This window comes from Terrapene carolina, unplaced genomic scaffold (assembly GCF_002925995.2).
Source record: "Terrapene carolina triunguis isolate 2854851 unplaced genomic scaffold, T_m_triunguis-2.0 Scaffold85, whole genome shotgun sequence".
Taxonomy (NCBI): domain Eukaryota; kingdom Metazoa; phylum Chordata; order Testudines; family Emydidae; genus Terrapene; species Terrapene triunguis.
The window spans coordinates 20,083,718-20,102,049 of record NW_020664436.1 but is presented as its reverse complement, the minus strand read 5'-3'; the positions used below and the strand labels follow the sequence as shown (position 1 = coordinate 20,102,049).

The window sequence follows — 18,332 nt, the reverse complement described above, 5'->3', positions numbered from 1 at the left end:
TAATTAATGACCTTCACCCCACCTTTTAAAGAATGATTACTTAACCAACAGTAACTATGGTCCAGTGAGATTTGCGGTCTATATTCCAATCTTGGTGCACATGTGTTCGAGGTCAGAATCTTTTGGTCAGCAGTATCCATTGGGCTGCGCCTGCACCCTGAATACTCTCACGCCCCCTCCACCCCCATCCAAGAGGATAAACAGCAGAAGGGACTAACAGCCCCTCAGTTCTTTTATACAGAATCCAGATGTTATTAAATTCTGTAGTAGATGGGACTGAGGGTGCGTCATGGAATATATGTATATGGACAAATATTTTAAAGAACCACGGTACCTGTTCTTTATAAGGTGGGCAGGTGTGGCCCAACAAACACTGTTGGTCAAAATATTGCAGTCAAGCACATTGGACACACATGCTGCTGGAATTATTATTTAAGCAGGGTATTACCACAACACCAATTTAACCATAAATTCCTTCATTAAATCCAAAACCAATTGGTATTTATACAATTGCTCTGAACATGCCTAAAAAGCCTAAATAATAAGCAGTGTACTACATCCAAACAATAACAAAACATTTATAAGCATTTGATCAAGATATTTACAAATAGGCTAAACCCAAAGGTGCTTATACCCATATTGGTCAGGCAGGTATCAGCAATTAACCCTTGAAGAATTTACTTTTTTTATACCCTTTAACAAATAAGTGATGTTATTGCCAATTATCCCACCTTAGCTAAGGCCAGGTGAAGCAATCTTTTATATAGCCAATTATTTACTGCAACTGGCACTAAATTAACTGTGTTTTATTTCTATTACTTTAGCCCAAACCTTAAATACGATAACACTGGTATTTCAAAGGGCCTCTACAGGTTTAACATAACATTTCTCCTTTCCCATGAGCTCGTTCTTTTTGGTTACATGCTTTGGGCCTATTGCTCATGCTAATATCTCAACTCAATTTAAAACCATAGTTCATTCAAATCTAACGTGGGTCTCTGTAGTCTACATGTGCACCACTCAGGGTGGAATATATATGGACAAACACTTGAAGTAGTACATATTTCCCTTTACTGAAAGCATACCAAATACCACAAAATGTTGCAAGAGATATTATTGAGGTCTATTTTATTGTTGGGTTATATTTACTGCATCTGTTAATGAAAAAAATCAAGTAATGATACAAAGGCCTTATCAAATCTTAAGGTCTGAGCCACATTCCCATAAGGAGACTTCTATAGGAGTCTGATGGAGTGAGGACCTTGGGAAATGGTCACAAACGTAGGACCAAACATCTCTCGCTTGTACTGTACATGATGGCCTACACATGGACCCTACAGTTTCAGCTGCAAGTGGTGTTTTCATATCACAATCAACATGGCATCCTGCATAGCTGTAGATTTTGTGAAGGTAAGATGGGGAGGCCCATTCTGTATCAGTTTACGAGAACAAGAAATAGGATATCTACAGCAATACTTCAGTAGAAAACCATGTATGAGCAAAGGGAAGGGTTAAACACTGAGCATATCTGGCAGATCTCGAAACTCCTGCTCCAGCTACATCTGCACAAAAGTCCAAGGTATGAATTTGGTATAAATTGTCTGGAGATGTGATGACATTTTTGAATTAAATGCATGAAGCTTCAAAAGGATAGAAATCAAAGAGCATTGGAAACTTCAATCATGCTTGAGAAAATGGTTCTCTTTTGTGTAAAGCATAGTGATGCCCCACCGAGTTCAAACCCTACTGTGAAGTGAGAAACTTTTAGAAGTAGTTTTTAAAGTAACTCAGATGCCCCTTTGCAAATAGGTCAAATTATTTCTAGTTTAAATATAAATACTGTAAAATGATCTATATTTCCCATTCCTACATCTCAGCTATTTTCTCAAACCAATCTCAGTGATTTAATAACAATCCCACTTTGGCGTATTACTAGAGCAGGGGTTCTCAAACTGGGGGTCATGACCCCTCTTGGGGTCACGAGGTTATTACATGGGGGGGTCGTGAGCTGTCAGCCTCCACCCCGCAAACTCCACTTCGCCTCCATTATTTATAATAGTGTTAAATATAAAAAAGTGTTTTTAATTTATTAGAGGGGGCTCGCTGTGTGAAAGGGGTCACCAATTCAAAAGTTTGAGAACCACTGTACTAGAGCATCTCAAAGAAGTAAAACAAAAAAGGATGAAGATTTTTTAAGCTAATAAAAAACCCCAGAAGCCTTTTAACATGTGCTGGAAAATTCTTACATATTTAACATTTCACATTACAAGACATATGCAGCATAGATTTTCCTTGAAGTGAGAAATATTAGGGTTTCCACTGCTCTCTCCCACTTCAAAAGCGTTTTCCTGTATGTTAAAACAAAAGTAGGAAGCATGTCTTTAATCTAAAAATCTACATGAAGGTAAAACAAGGGGAAAAATTATTTGCCTTGTAATTCTGCTTCTCTAAAGATATCTGGCAGGATTCTCACTCCTGGATCTTAGCTCCTTAGCAGGACACTGGCAAAACTGTCATAACTCATAAGATGTTTTTGATCATTCAGGGTAATAATAGGGGGTCAAACTTGAGCCAGTCTCTCATGTGACTGCATGCTACACTCTTCCAAGTGCAAATGTTGCCCTCTAAATATTTTAGTCAGTTCCTTTGATTTAGCAGAAGGCAAACCTCTGGCAAATAAAAACCCAATTAAAGATCAACATAAGCTAAAAAGTGTGCCTCAGGAAAATGGAAATACAAATGCAAAAGAAATACCCCTAAACAAAAGGCAACATCCAAACTTATAGGAGGTGGGTAGATGGGTGACAAGCCTGAAGGATATTTCCAGAGAAGGAGAAAGTGCATGGTAAGTTAATTTCTCAGATCCTCAGTTTTGGAGAGCAAGCAGCTTGATGGATGTCCCCAAAAAGATTAAAGTACAACTGCAACAAGCAGTAAGCAAGACCAAGTCCAACAACAGGGTGAAAGAGAACCTAAATATACCTCTCAAAAGCCATCTGGGGAAATAAAAAAGGAACACTGGCCAACTGAAAATAAGAGGGACACCCTGAAGGGATGATTTTAGTCCATGTCTTCATTTAGTTTACTAATTTCTTTGTAGCAGCTAGTTGTACTACTACTGCAGCTGTTTGTTATATAGAGACTTTGAAAAATTAGGGGGAAATGAAAATGTTCTTAGTTTACTAACAGTACTATCATCACATTAATATGTTACCCACCAACACTTAACAACTGAAAGAAATGACATTAGAACAAAGTTAATTTCACACTAAAATGTTCAAAATTATTCTAGTCCCAAAGATGACTTTGCAACATAGCATAGCTGCTTACTGTTTAGATATAAATGCTTTTACTTTGTGCTCATTTCAAACATAGTTGCAAACAATTATCCAGCATTCAAAATTTCAGACCTAAAGTAGGAATAAATTTTACAGTAAAGAAGTTAACATAACAAGCTGTCAATACAGATTACTAGGCAGCACGGAGAGTCTGCTCAGTACAAAAGAAACCAAATGAGCTCTATAAATAATTCACCTGTACCTTCCAGTACTGCCTCATGAGAAAGCTGTCACCTAAGCATTGGTATAAGCTTTCGCTTGCAAAAAAAAAACCCCCAAAAAACATACAAAATCTGAAAATTCAATATAATTTTCAATTTAATACCCAGCATAAGAGTAAATTAAAATCTAACACTTACACACAACTTGAAACAATTAATATGCAAAATAGGTGAAGTCAGGTTGTCTTATAGCTAAAGTGCTAAGCATGAGCAAGCTAGAAATCTGGATGAGACCCAGAATGCCAATAAAAATGGCCTTCTGGCCTTCCCATATGATGCAGCTTTTAGATAGAAAGATCTTCCATTTTTTTCCCTTTTAAATCACTTGTTTCTTGTTGACCGGGTTCTTTCCCTGCCATCCAGAACACAAAGGTTCAGACAGACAGTCTTGAGCTAAAGAAGTATGTCGTTTATTTGCTGCTTCAGTGCTTTCAGTCCACTGAAACAGGGCACAGCTTAGGGTTAAATGCAATGCAAGTGCACACCCACATTCAGGTACTTGCCTTAAATAACATACATTGTATAAACGCTTTTACTGCCTAGCACTAAGATTAGTTTGCTAACTCAGTTGTTTACCAGATCAGATTGCTGGCTCAGCTTTTTACCTGGCTGTTCTCTTTCCTTGCCAGACAAGAAGGCATCTTTTCACATGTCCCAATACCTAAAATATACATTTTACATATTACATCCTACATTTCTGCTGAAGTATTGAGCACTCAGAAAGCACTACTGTATAATTTACTAATGGTAAAGAAGTGCATACAAATATTACAGAAATAAATACAGGGAGTCCTCGACTTTATGATGTTCAACTTACAATGAACAGCACTTACGACGTTTCTGAATTGATATCGTGATTTGACTTACGACAATTGGTTTCAACTTTACAATGGAGTGGATTGTGGTTCCGAGTTACGACCTTTCGACTTTCGACAATTTTCAGGAACCAATTGTGTTGTAAGTCCGAGGACTACCTGTATGTTTAACTTCATATTCACTACAGCCTTCGTAGAGTCTAGGAAGATTTTTTTTTTTTTTTAAGGAACAATTCTTCTGGATGATGAACAAGCTAAAGTTACTCCAGCAATGAAGATACCCAACATATCTTTTCAAGATCTCCAGAATCCATTTGTTTAGCCAAACCAGTCAAGTTAGTCTTAAAATTAAAAAAAAATTACCTTGATTTTCTAGGACATGCTTCTATTTTGTGCAGCTCCCTCCTGCTGAACTACATCAAAAACAGAATCATAACACAAAACTGTGCATGCCAGATGAAAATTTTTGTCCAACCTTTAATTTTTGGGGGTGTTACTTTGACAAAACAGTTGAAAAGTTAGATCTTGACCCTACAAGGAATGAACATCCTTCTCTCTCAGTAATTTCAATAAGTTTGAAGCATGCTTTTAAAAAGCCTGTCTTTTTAGGGCATATTCTGCTCTCTAGGGAGCCAGTTAAGATATCAGCAACTTCTTTAAAATATCCAGAACAGAAAGTTAAAAGGTTTCTTGAATTGACTCGTAAGTATATGAAAAATGCACCCAGAGCACAGCTCAGAGCATTGAGTCTTTCCCCTGAATTGGTAGGTGTACACCTTTAGTTTTCTTTTTCAATCACTAGCATATTAGTGAATTTTGAGATCCACGTTAATGTAGGTGTAACACCGAAAGACCTCAGTCATCGGCAGATGGGATTGAACCTGGGGCCTCTGGATCTTAGTGCATGAGCCTCTACTGCATGAGCTAAAAGCCATATGGTGTAGAGGAGACTCAATCTCTCTCTCTCTCTCTAAGTGGTCTCGGCACCACTAGATGGGACAGAACACCACACCCAGGAGGTGGGTGGGTTACATAGGCTCCTCCTTAGAAACCAGAATGCAATACTTTGGGCTCTACTGCCATGCCAGGGCAGAATCAGAACAGCCTGGGAAATTTATTATGGTGCTTGCACAAAAGTATTTCAAGATCTATTGCAAATCAATAGGAATTACCCCCAATTTCTTGAATTTATTGGCTATGTACATTTGTAGCTGTACTTTAAACAACACTTAATCACGGTAAATTTGTATTTTAAACAAACTGGACAAAATTAATCCCTAATCCCTGTGTATCTCCACAGAAACAAATGGAATTACACTATGGATGAATGTGACCAAATGTGTTACAAAACAATGAGCTTAGTTTTGATTTCAGACACTACCAAGTATACCATAGATTAGCTCTCAGCTAATCAAAGACATACATACACACAGGAATGAAAAGAGTAAGATTAAAAGACTCAACTTTAATCACATTACAATTTATTTACTATAAGCCACTAAACAGACGGTTGTGGCAACCTTCACTGGTCTTTCAACATAGTTAAGTGTGTACTAGCATCCAGATTTGTGATAAAGATGCTCTGTGAAAAATGCATAAAGATGACAGCTATTTAGCCTTACGTATTAGGACTGTCAAGCAATTAAAACAATTAATTGCAATTAATCACAATTAAAAATATTAACTGCAATTAATCGTGCTGTTAAACAATAGAATATCATTTATTTAAATATTTTGGATGTTTTCTACATTTTCAAATATTTTGATTTCAATTGCAACACTGAATACAAAGTGTACAGTGCTCAGTTTATATTTATTTTTATTACAAATATTTGCACTGTAAAAAACAAAAATAGTATTTTTCAATTCCCCCATTGTAAGCACTGTAGTGCTATCTCTTGATCATGACAGTTGAATTTACAAATGTAGAATTATGTAACAAAAAAACAAAAACCCTGCACTCAAAAATAAAGCAAGGTAGGCGCTAAAGTTTTACAAGTCCACTCAGTCCTAATTCTAGTTCTGCCAATCGCTCAGACAAACAAGTTTGTTTACATTTGCAGACGATAATGCTGCTCACTTCTTGTTTACAATGTCATCTGAAAGTGAGAACAGGCATTCACATGGCACTGTTGTAGCCAACGTCACAAGATATTTACATGCCAAATGCCCTAAAGATTCATATGTCCTTTCATGCTTCAATCATCATTCCAGAGGACATGCATCCATGCTGCTGACTGGTTCTACTCGATAACGATCCAAAGCAGTACAGACCGATGCATGTTCATTTTCATCATCTGAGTTAGATGCCACCAGCTGAAGGTTGATTTTTTTTTTTTGGTGGTTCAGGTTCTGTAGTTTCCGCATTGGAGTGTTGCTCTTTTAAGACTTCTGAAAGCATGCTTCACACCTAGTCCCTCTCAGATTTTGGACGGCACTTCAGATTCTTAAACCTTGGGTCGAGTGCTGTAGCTATCTTTCGAAATCTCACATTGGTACCTTCTTTGTGTTTGTCAAATCTGCAGTGAAAGTGTTCTTAAAACAAACAACATGTGCTGGGTCATCATCCGAGACTACTATAACACAATATATATGGCAGAATGTGGGTAAAACAGAGCAGAAGACATACAAATCTCACCCAAGGAGTTCAGTCACAAATTTAATTAACATTTTTTTTGAATGAGCGTCATCAGCATGGAAGCATGTCCTTTGGAATGGTGATCGAAGCATGACGGGGCATACGAATGTTTAGTATATCTGGCATGTAAATACCTTGCAATGCCAGCTACAAAAGTGCCATGCGAATGCCTGTTCTCACTTTCAGGTGACATGGTAAATAATAAGCAGGCAGCATTATGTCCCGTAAATGTAAATAAGCTTGTCTTCGCAATTGGCTGAAGCAGAAGTAGGACTGGGTGGACTTGTAGGCTCTAAAGTTTTACATTGTTTTGTTTTTGAGTGCAGTTATGTAACAACAACAAAAATCTACGTTTGTAAGTTGTACTTTCACGATAAAGAGATTGCACTACAGTACTTGTATGAGCTGAACTGAAAAATACTATTTTTTTTATCATTTTGAGTGCAAATATTAATCAAAAATAATATAAAGTGAGCACTGTACACTTTGTATTCTGTGTTGTAATTGAAATCTATATATTTGAAAATGTAAAAAAACATCAAAAATATTTGATAAATTTTACTTGGTATTCTATTGCTTAACAGTGCAATTAAAACTGTGATTAATTTTTTTTAATCAGGATTAATTTTTTTGAGTTGATCACGTGAGTTAACTACAATTAATCAACAGCCCTATTATTTATAAAAGACAATTTCATAATGAGAGCCCAACTTGCTGAAAAAAAATAAAACTGATTATTTCCCATGTTTAAAAATAGAGTTAATTTCAAGAATTCTTCAGACAGACGTTGTGGCCAAATTGCATACATTGAATGTATTTATGGCCACTCAGTGAAGGATCATGGGAACCACACATGAACATCCCTGGGCTGAATTTGGCCCTTGTGTACAGCTATGTACTCAGAGCTTATATGCATCATACATCACAATACAGTTTAAGTGGTGACAAACATGTGGCAGTGTTAATATATAATTAAAAGTCTGAATAATACATTAATTTACTTTTGCATAGGATTTCTCCAAAAAGAATCTGACAGCCTGCTCATTTTCTTCTAATGGGCCGTTTGGGCAGAGTCATCCCTTGGGTACAGCGAATCGGGGTGACTGACCCGGGCCCTGCACTTTGGGGGGCCCTGCACTTGGATAAAATCATGAGGCGGGTGGAGAGGTGAGGTGGGAGTTGGGTGAGCGAGCGGGGTGAAGCGGCTAACAGGGAGGTGAGCAATAGGCGGGGGAGTGAGGAGAACCCCACCTACCAGAACCTCCTCCACCCCCCAGTGCCTCCTGCTCGCCGGTGGGCCCTGCAGATCAGCACCTTCCTCTCCCTCTCAGTGCCTATCGTGGATCAGATGTTTTGTGGCATCAGGAGGTGCTGGGGGGAGGGGAGAGGAGCGAGGGCAATGAGCGCTTGGGGGAGGGGGCGGAACTGGGTGGGGAAGAGGTGAGGCAGAAAGAGGCGGGACGGAGCGGGGGTGGAGCCTTGGGGGAAGGGGTGGAGTGGGGGTGGGACCTGGACAGAGCCAGGGGGAGCACCTCCTGGCAGATTAGAAACTCAGTGTGTGGGGTGGGAAGAGAATAAAAATACAACATATGGTAAGTCTAAAGAAAAGAAATGGTACCTTCAATGAAAAAAACCCCTACAAAGTTATACCCACAAAAGGAAGATGTATACCAGCGAAATAATTATTTAATTTGCATTTTTCAGATTCTGATCTAGATAAGAAAGACTTGTAAATGTGTGTGGATCCCTCCAAGCAGTCCAAGCCGTGAATTTTGGATTGTGAGAAACATGCTACATATTTTCATAAATTACTTTAGATACACCAAACATTCAGGTACTGTGGAGTTCTGAGGTGTAGGTGTTGTGGATGCTTTTGCTTATAAATTAACATATTAAAGACCATTGCCCAGAAAAAGCACAAAACAATAAAAGTCAGAGGGAGGATAGGTTTTTTTTTCCTTCCAACCATTAGAACGCAATTTTAGAAAACATGGCACCATGTGGCATTTCATTCATATACAGCAACGTATTAAACACAAGGAACACACTGAAATGGGAAAAACATTTTTACCAAAACAATTTGCAAAGGTCAGTATATCTGTTACAGTTTAACAAGTTTATTCATCTCCACCTGAGGCATTGGGATCTTAAGTTCAATAAGAGTGTCTTAACAGTTTGTACTAGATCTTTTTTACTGTCCCACTTAAATGGTATCAAATCCCAGTGACTAAGGGAATTTCAAGTGTTTTTTTCTCCTTATTACATTATTATATCAGCTATTACAATCATTCTGCCATTTACACTAGGAAGTATATCTTTGTTCTGCACTGAATGGCAGGCAAGAGCAGTGTCGACAAGCCAGCACTAGTCAGTATTTACTTGGAATCTAAAATAGTTTACAGCTCATGAGCATCAGTGCAACTGCCTCGTTTTTAATATCAAAAACAGTTCTGCAAGCTGTTAAAATTTAATTTAATGTATAAAGAACTATATGTCATCTGATTCCCATGGCAAAACTTCATAAGCAAGATATTCGAAGAATGTACATCAAATACAGTTAAAAAGGTACATGACAGAGGAAAGTTGTTTCAACTAGTTTCTACAAAAATGTCTCAATGAAGTAAAATACTTTCCTTATTTTGTTACTGAGGAGGTGAGCGCCATCCTCAAATGCCACGGAATTGTCTCATATAGAATTCTCTTAAGGTTCATTTATGCCCTAGTGTTACCCAGCCACATGTAGGAATAGAGAAAATAAACTCCACTGCCTTATACAGCTGCATTAGCTTTGTGTGGATTATGGCTATGGGTGTGAGGGGAGAATAGTGGCTGTATGATCCCCTACCCCACCCCATATGAGCAAATGGATGGAGTGGGTACACAGCAATGCCGCCAGTTTTGGGCCCCACACTACAAGAAGGATGTGGAAAAATTGGAAAGAGTCCAGCAGAGGGCAACAAAAATGATTAGGGGGCTGGAGCACATGACTTATGAGGAGAGGCTGAGGGAACTGGGATTGTTTAGTCTGCAGAAGAGAAAAATGAGGGGGGGATTTGATAGCTGCTTTCAACTACCTGAAAGGGGGTTCCAAAGAGGATAGATCTAGACTGTTCTCAGTGGTAGCAGATGACAGAACAAGGAGTAATGGTCTCAAGTTGCAGTGGGGGAGGTTTAGGTTGGATATTAGGAAAAACTTTTTCACTGGGAGAGTGGTGAAGCATTGGAATGGGTTACCTAGGGAGGTGGTGGAATCTCCTTCCTTAGAGGTTTTAAGGTCAGGCTTGACAAAGCCCTGGCTGGGATGATTTAGTTGTTGGGGATTGGTCCTGCTTTGAGTAGGGGGTTGGACTAGATGACCTCCTGAGGTCCCTTCCAACCCTGATATTCTATGATTCTATGTTTCAATGTCCATAAACATTGGCCAAACTTTGGTGAGGAAGAGAAGATTAGTAATTTGTACCCTCAAAAAGGGGTAAAAACACTACTTTCCCCACAAAGCAAGGAGGAAACAGGAGAGAAAAATATAACTGAGTCTTAAATCCTTTCAGGAGCTAATGCTGGGGCTACGCAGCTAATTTATTTTGATTTAAATTATAACTAAAAAGATGCCTATTTAAGGCTGTAGGGATCTGAACCCATCATTAATCGTACAATTAAATCTCACCTGTGCACCGCCTCTCACACAAGAGTGAACCTAGAGGCTCAACTCCAGCCTTTAATGATTAACCCAAAAGCCAGGAGAATGACAAAAAAGGTAAATAATGGAGTGTCTCTCAGCCAGCTATAAGTACTCATTAAAAACAGATATTTTAAATCTTAGTGGCGGAGAACTAAAAACATGGCAGCTAAGAAAGGAAAGAAGTCTCTTGTTAGATTACTGGGCAAGGAAACCCTACATTAACATTTTGAGGTTGTCATTAGTTTACTCTATCACTGCCTTAAGATGTCTATTAAAGAGTTATGCCAATTTTATGTAATGATTAAACAGTAATGTATAAAGACCGGATATCAGCTTCAATGCTAATTTATTTAACAGAAACCAAAATGATTTTTCCGTTTAGTTTTCACTAGTTTGACTCCAAAGCAAATACTGAGAGCAGGATAGCCTATTTCCTTTTCAATCAAATAGAAAAGGTAGTAGGTCTGTTTATGGACTGGGATGGTTACAAGAAGAACACAGTATATACAGCAGCTTTCAAAGTATTTTCCCCTCTGAACTGTAGCGGGCAACATTATGGAATGTAACACAGTTTAACATGACCAATAGTTACACTACTATAAACTGTATAAACAAAAACACTGAGTAAGATTTGGTAGGATGAGAAAGGTTTAAGAGCACTTTTTATTTGTTTTGTAAAGATAGTTTTCAGTTTAAAAGTAAAAGATGCTATAGACACATCTATATACTGTACCAGCATTACTGACATTCATAATGTACTCAGATAACTTCACTAAATATTACATTTATTACAGCTTATGCAAGCTGTTCAAAAATACTATTTACTTTTATTACTTCCGTTTTAAATTTAAACCACTGTTGGTTGCTACTGATCAGTAGTACTTTTTGGAACCTGATGGCGCAAATTAACAATCAATTTACATAAAATGCACTATAATATACCCGTTTCATTAAATATGTTGAATATCCTTTTGGAGAAGATATGGTTAGGGATTGCATAGATAAAAGTATGCACTATTAAATGTTGACATGTTTTGCCATTTTAAAATGTATTTTTTTTAAAAACCCAAGTCTATCAAAACAAGCTGTCTTTTTTGCACTGACCTTTTCATACAGCACAACAAACATAATCCCATTAAAGTCCAATCCAAGCTGTATCCATTCTTAATGCATTTCCACCACCCCAAGAGGGAAAGAAGTGTGATATTTTAACTTCTTATAATACTAAAAGAACAATTCCTAAAGACTGATCCTGTGATTCTAGGGGAGAAGAGGAAAAAAGGGAGGCTGGAGGGTATGCTTGACCAAAGCTCCTCATACTAGCAGCGCTCCACTAACAACCCCATAGGGTAGACCAAAGTTGCAGAGTTAGGGCTCTGGAGAAATAATTTTCATCCTTATTCCATCAGTGAGAAGGCAGTTATGACAGTGTGTGCGTGTGCGGATCAAGGAAGTTTAAAAACAAAGGGATGGTGAGAAACAGTTGGCATCAATGAGGTGCCAAGGACCTTACAGCACAAAATAAAGTTTCTGTTAATTAGTTTTCCATTGTTTACAATTATGCAATACAAGGAAATAAAAAAGCAAGTGAAAACTGAAGAAACACAAAAAGAAAATAAGGATTTTCTTCTATACAGCTAGAATCAAGCAGTGACTATTCCCTTACAATATTTTGATGTCCAATATTTAAAAGGAGAACCACTTGTTTTTGTTTGAAGCAGTGCAAGTTTGTTCACATCAACATTGCATTCAAGATGTAGGGACAGTAATTTAATCTTAAACAATTATCCTTGAATGAAAGACAACAGTGAAACAAAGAAAAATTATATAAAATGGCAATACAACAGACAGGAGATCAGCATAATTTATGTGTTTAAAACTATATACTTCATTCATAAATATCTTTTCTAATTAATAACTATTCCTATTTTAAACATAAATATTCAAGTTGGTATCTGAATTTTAAATTTTTTTAAATCAGCTTGTAAGATAAGTCCTGTAAGGATTGATTTCTTTTTGCTTGATGCAGTCAGTTAACGGTCAGCACTACTGTGATGTGTAAAAACCATCATTACCTAGTATGTTGTAATAAAAGTTTAAAATTCTGCAACTCTTTTATACTTGTGGAAAGCCTGTAAAACAAAACAAAACCCCCTTTGTATTAGTACATGTTGAAAATAGCAAAGATATTGCAAATTCTTCCATTTGTTTGTTTCAGGGCAGTAACTAGAGATTTAAAAAACTCTAAGAAACCCGCCAGAAACCTGCAAAGCTTGCTCAGTTCCCCAGGGTCTAGTATGAGGAACAAAGTGGAGGTTTTTCACCCTTAAAAATTGCAACTCACACTGATGAAATAAAACTTTAGACTGGCAGAATTTTTTTACCAGTGAAACAGCTACACTAAAGATATATACTAATGTGGAAAAAATGAGCACACCACACAAAAAACTTTGCAAAACTGAATTAGAACTAAGCATGCTTTTTTCTTTTTAGATTCTCTAACATGCAGGTAACACTTTTGCACCTGTCCCCCATTTTTCATGTGTGCATATTCAAGACCCAAAGTGCATCACTACTGAGAGAAGAGCTGCGCTCATAGTATTCCTGGCTCAGAAAGAAAAAGGAAGTATCAGAAATCTCATGATAAAGCTTGTTGAAGAGATTCAAAGCCAAAATTTCTAAACTTAAATTCTGATAGCTAGGATACACATTAATTCTTGGGTATTTATCCAAATATGAACATTTTGAGACATGCCATCATCATTATTCCAAATAGTTGGCACCAAGGTGTTAGTGATACACCTCTACCCGATATAACGCTGTCCTCGGGAGCCAAAAAAATCTTACCACGTTATAGGTGAAACCGCGTTATATCGAACTTGCTTTGATCCGCCGGAGCACGCAGACCCCTCCGAGTGCTGCTTTACCGCGTTATATCCGAATTTGTGTTATATCGGGTCGCGTTATATCGGGGTAGAGGTGTATTTATAAACTTACTTACCCTCCTCCTGCTTCCCCAAAAAGGTAATCTTAAAAGTATCTATTTTTTCACAGATTTTATCAAGAGTTAACCTCAAAATCTACAGCCTGCTGTTAGATACCTTCAAACAAAAAAAGGTAACTTACCTTCCAAATGCATTTATGAGAGCAACTATTTCTTGACGTGTGAGTTGAAAACCTTTTGACGGACTATTCTCGGGAAGGTTCTGAATCTCTTTTTCAGAGAATAAAATCTTTAGAGCAGTTCCTAAGCCTTGAGTCTAAAAGAAATTCAGCATTTTTAACCATTAATAAAACAGTCTAGTTCACCCTTGCAAAACTGTCAAGAGAAATTTACTTACTCAGACATAAGTTCAGCTTACACACACAACACTCTGCCTTCCCCTTCAACACCTAGGCCTGGTCTACACTACGACTTTAATTCGGATTTAGCTGCGTTAATCCGAATTAACCCTTCACCCGTCCACACTACAGAGCCAGTTAATTCGAATTAAAGGGCACTTAAAATCGATTTCTGTACTCCACCTCGACGAGCGGAGTAGCGCCTAAATCGATTTTGTTAATTCGAATTAGGGTTAGTGTGGCCGCACACCACCGAATTACTGTGGTTAAAGTAATGGGGTAGTGTGGCCGCACACCACCGAATTAATGTGGTTAAAAACCGAATTAATGTGCTTAGTGTGGCCGCGCACAATCGAATTTATACAACCTGTTTCCCAAATTCGAATTATCTAAATTCGGATTAATCCTGTAGTGTAGACATACCCCTAGACATGCTCCCACATGTACCAGAACACACCTAACCACGTGCATGCACTCCTCCAATTACACACCAAGTTCATCCTCTCTCTTTTACACATACTCCTCAGCTTTAAATTCATGAATTCTCTTCCCATCACCATCAAATTTCAGTTCTTCCCTCTCCCTAGCCGCTTCCTCCGAAATTCATGAGTTTTCTTCTCTGCCGCACCAAATCTACTATCACAAAGCAGCAGCTCTTCAAGATTGCTAAAGCCACCTCAGCCCCTCTCCCCTAATCAGGCATCCTCCTGGCTGCCTCAAAAACCTCTCCCCCCACAATCAAACCTAGAGTTTTTCCCCATTAGGAGGCTCCTCACCTCCTGGCTGTTCCACTGTCAGTGTTACTATTTTAGCCTCTGCAGGGAAAGAGGGAGAGGTTTCTGCTTTAACTCCTCCCTTTGTGTGTAGAAAATGGCTATTAGAGATTCTGAAGTGCTAAGGTGCCAGTTATCTTCTATTCTCCCCTCCCCCCCCCCCCCACACACACTTATATAGCCTGGGGAAGGACCCGTTGGATCTGAGCAGGAGGCAGTGGTTGGGGACAGTTGCAAGAGGATGCTGCAGGACAGGAGGGATGTGTGCTTGGTTTAAGTTGGCCTCTCATGAGGAGAAAAAAGGGTAGTGGAAGCACAGAGGAGCCAATGGGGGGGGGGCGGCAGAGGGAGGGTCCTGAGTATTCAGAACAGGCCATTACATTTGCTCCTCCACTTATTCTGCTGCGGAGCTGAAAGAAGGTGAGTGGAGCTCTCTACATGCCTGATGGTGTAATGCTGGCAATTGCTCTCACAGTATTGGTTATTCTCAGTTCACATTTTAAAGACTATTTCCAACACTCAGGGCTAGTAACTTTAAATTTTGCTTTTAATTAAAGTTTAAGATCTGCAGAAGTCAAGACACTGGTAGTGTTGCCAACTCTTGCAGTTTTATTGTGAGCCTTGTAACATTTGGCTTCTTTCTTAAAGCTATGAATACATGAGAATCTCAGCTTTCATTTTAAAAAAGGTTCTAGCCCTTATGGTTGCAGAGAGAAGTCTGAAATCATGAAGTGAGGAGGACACCCTAAAGATGCAGAAACTAGAAAGCAAACAGAGAGTCCAAAAACATTTGAAGTCTCAGGATTCTTAAGCCAATCTCATGATTTCTGAATGCTTGTAGGTAGAAATACTGCATGTGTTATACTTGCCAGGAAAGCTTCCTATTTTGCAAGGTTCATCTATTTACTGCATATTAGATATAGATATAGATATATATACACACACACACACACGTGTCGTAAGATGGTAATAAAAGACATCACTAATGGGATTTTGCTTTTGAGGTTTGCTGAAACTTATGTTTCATAACTTTGTGAACATTTACATCTTAATCAGTGAAATAACTGTGACAAATACTAATCATTTCTAGAACTTATTTTGAACATATAAGAAGTGCTATACATTTGAGCAATACCACATGGATACCAGAGAACTAAACAGTGACAGCCATCAAATTTCTAGATAAAATGGCAAATTCCCAAAAAGGTATGCATACACAGGAAAGCAAAATACAACGTACCTGCAGTTTGCCCCACAATCTGCATTTATCGCATCCAACACAATCCATTATGCGGGATATATTTTTGAAATGCAACCTGAATTCTTCCTAGCAATAAATACATAAAAAAAAGTTTCACGCTAAGGCAGGCTTTTAAAAGAAGTCTAGTACTTTAAGCAGTTTAGAAAGTAGCAGGCTCACTAATTTGGGGAATTTACTATTTGGGGAATCTATGGAATTCTGGTTGTTATGAAGTAGCTATGAAATTGTACACCTCTACCTTAGTATAACACTGTCCTTGGGAGCCAAAAAAATCTTACCGCATTATAAGATTTGGGTAAGAACATTCTGGTGATGGGGGAGGTCTTGTGTGTGTGTGAGTGTGTGTGTGAGTGTGTGTGTGTGAGAGAGAGAAGTGTAATTACTGAGTAATGTTTTCATCAAAGGAGATGGGGAAAACAAGATTAGGGATACCATCTCCAATTCACTACATGGATTTCCTGTAAAGAATTACAAACTAGATGTTTAGCAGAAAATATTAACATGCAGCTATCTGTACTTCACAGTGAAACTAGATGGCCTGTTAACTCATTTACTACATCACAGGCCCTGGTTCTCATGGGAGACTTCAATCACCCTGATATCTGCTGGGAGAGCAATACAGCGGTGCACAGACAATCCAGGAAGTTTTTGGAAAGTGTAGGGGACAATTTCCTGATGCAAGTGCTGGAGGAACCAACTAGGGGCAGAGCTCTTCTTGACCTGCTGCTCACAAACTGGGAAGAATTAATAGGGGAAGCAAAAGTGGATGGGAACCTGGGAGGCAGTGACCATGAGATGGTCGAGTTCAGGATCCTGACACAAGGAAGAAAGGAGAGCAGCAGAATACGGACCCTGGACTTCAGAAAAGCAGACTTTGACTCCCTCAGGGAACTGATGGGCAGGATCCCCTGGGAGAATAACATGAGGGGCAAAGGAGTCCAGGAGAGCTGGCTGTATTTTAAAGAATCCTTATTGAGGTTGCAGGAACAAACCATCCCGATGTGTAGAAAGAATAGTAAATATGGCAAGCGACCAGCTTGGCTTAACAGTGAAATCCTTGCTGATCTTAAACACAAAAAAGAAGCTTACAAGAAGTGGAAGATTGGACAAATGACCAGGGTGGAGTATAAAAATATTGCTCAGGCATGCAGTAGTAAAATCAGGAAGGCCAAATCACACTTCGAGTAGCAGCTAGCAAGGGATGTTAAGAGTAACAAGAAGGGTTTCTTCAGGTATGTTAGCAACAAGAAGAAAATCGAGGAAAGTTTGGGGCCCTTACTGAATGAGGGAGGCAACCTAGTGACAGAGGATGTGGAAAAAGCTAATGTACTCAATGCTTTTTTTGCCTCTGTCTTCACGAACATGGTCAGCTCCCAGACTACTGCACTGGGCAGCACAGCATGGGGAGGAGTTGACCAGCCCTTGTGGAGAAAGAAGTGGTTCAGGACTATTTAGAAAAGCTGGATGAGCACAAGTCCATGGGGCCGGGTGCTAAAGGAGTTGGCAGATGTGATTGCAGAGCCATTGGCCATTATCTTTGAAAACTCATGGTGATTGGGGGAGGTCCCGGATGACTGGAAAAAGGCTAATGTAGTGCCCATCTTTAAAAAAGGGAAGGAGGAGGATCCGGGGAACTACAGGCCAGTCAGCCTCACCTCAGTCCCTGGAAAAATCATGGAGCAGGTCCTCAAGGAATCAATTCTGAAGCACTTAGAGGAGAGGAAAGGAACAGTCAGCATGGATTCACCAAGGGCAAGTCATGGCTGACTAATCTAATTGCCTTCTATGACAAGATAACTGGCTCTGTGGATGAGGGGAAAAGCAGTGGATGTGTTATTCCTTGACTTTAGCAAAGCTTTTGATATGGTCTCCCACAGTATTCTTGCCGGCAAGTTAAAGAAGTATGGGCTGGATGAATGGACTATAAGGTGGATAGAAAGCTGGCTAGATCGTCAGGCTCAACGGGTAGTGATCAATGGCTCCATGTCTAGTTGGCAGCCAGTATCAAGCGGAGTGCCCCAAGGGTCAGTCTTGGGGCTGGTTTTGTTCAATATCTTCATTAATGATCTGGAGGATGGTGTGAACTGCACCCTCAGCAAGTTTGCAGATGACACTAAACTGCAAAGAGTGGTAGATACGCTGGAGGATAGGGATAGCATACAGAGGGACCTAGACAAATTAGAGGATTGGGCCAAAAGAAATGTGATGAGGTTCAACAAGGACAAGTGCAGAGTCCTGCACTTAGGAAGGAAGTATCCCATGCAC

At 39.0% G+C, this 18,332-nt stretch overlaps 1 protein-coding gene across 1 annotated transcript in view; it reads right to left on the bottom strand.

Moving 5' to 3' along the window:
• Window positions 1–12,133: 12,133 nt before the first annotated feature.
• The window catches only part of ERO1B (endoplasmic reticulum oxidoreductase 1 beta), a 51,742-nt gene continuing 45,543 nt past the window's right edge, over window positions 12,134–18,332 (bottom strand). Inside the window, 3 exon segments of the mRNA XM_026649666.2 lie at window positions 12,134–12,823; window positions 13,818–13,951; window positions 16,047–16,133. Coding sequence (XP_026505451.1) covers window positions 12,763–12,823; window positions 13,818–13,951; window positions 16,047–16,133 — 282 coding nt within the window. The 3' untranslated portion in view covers window positions 12,134–12,762.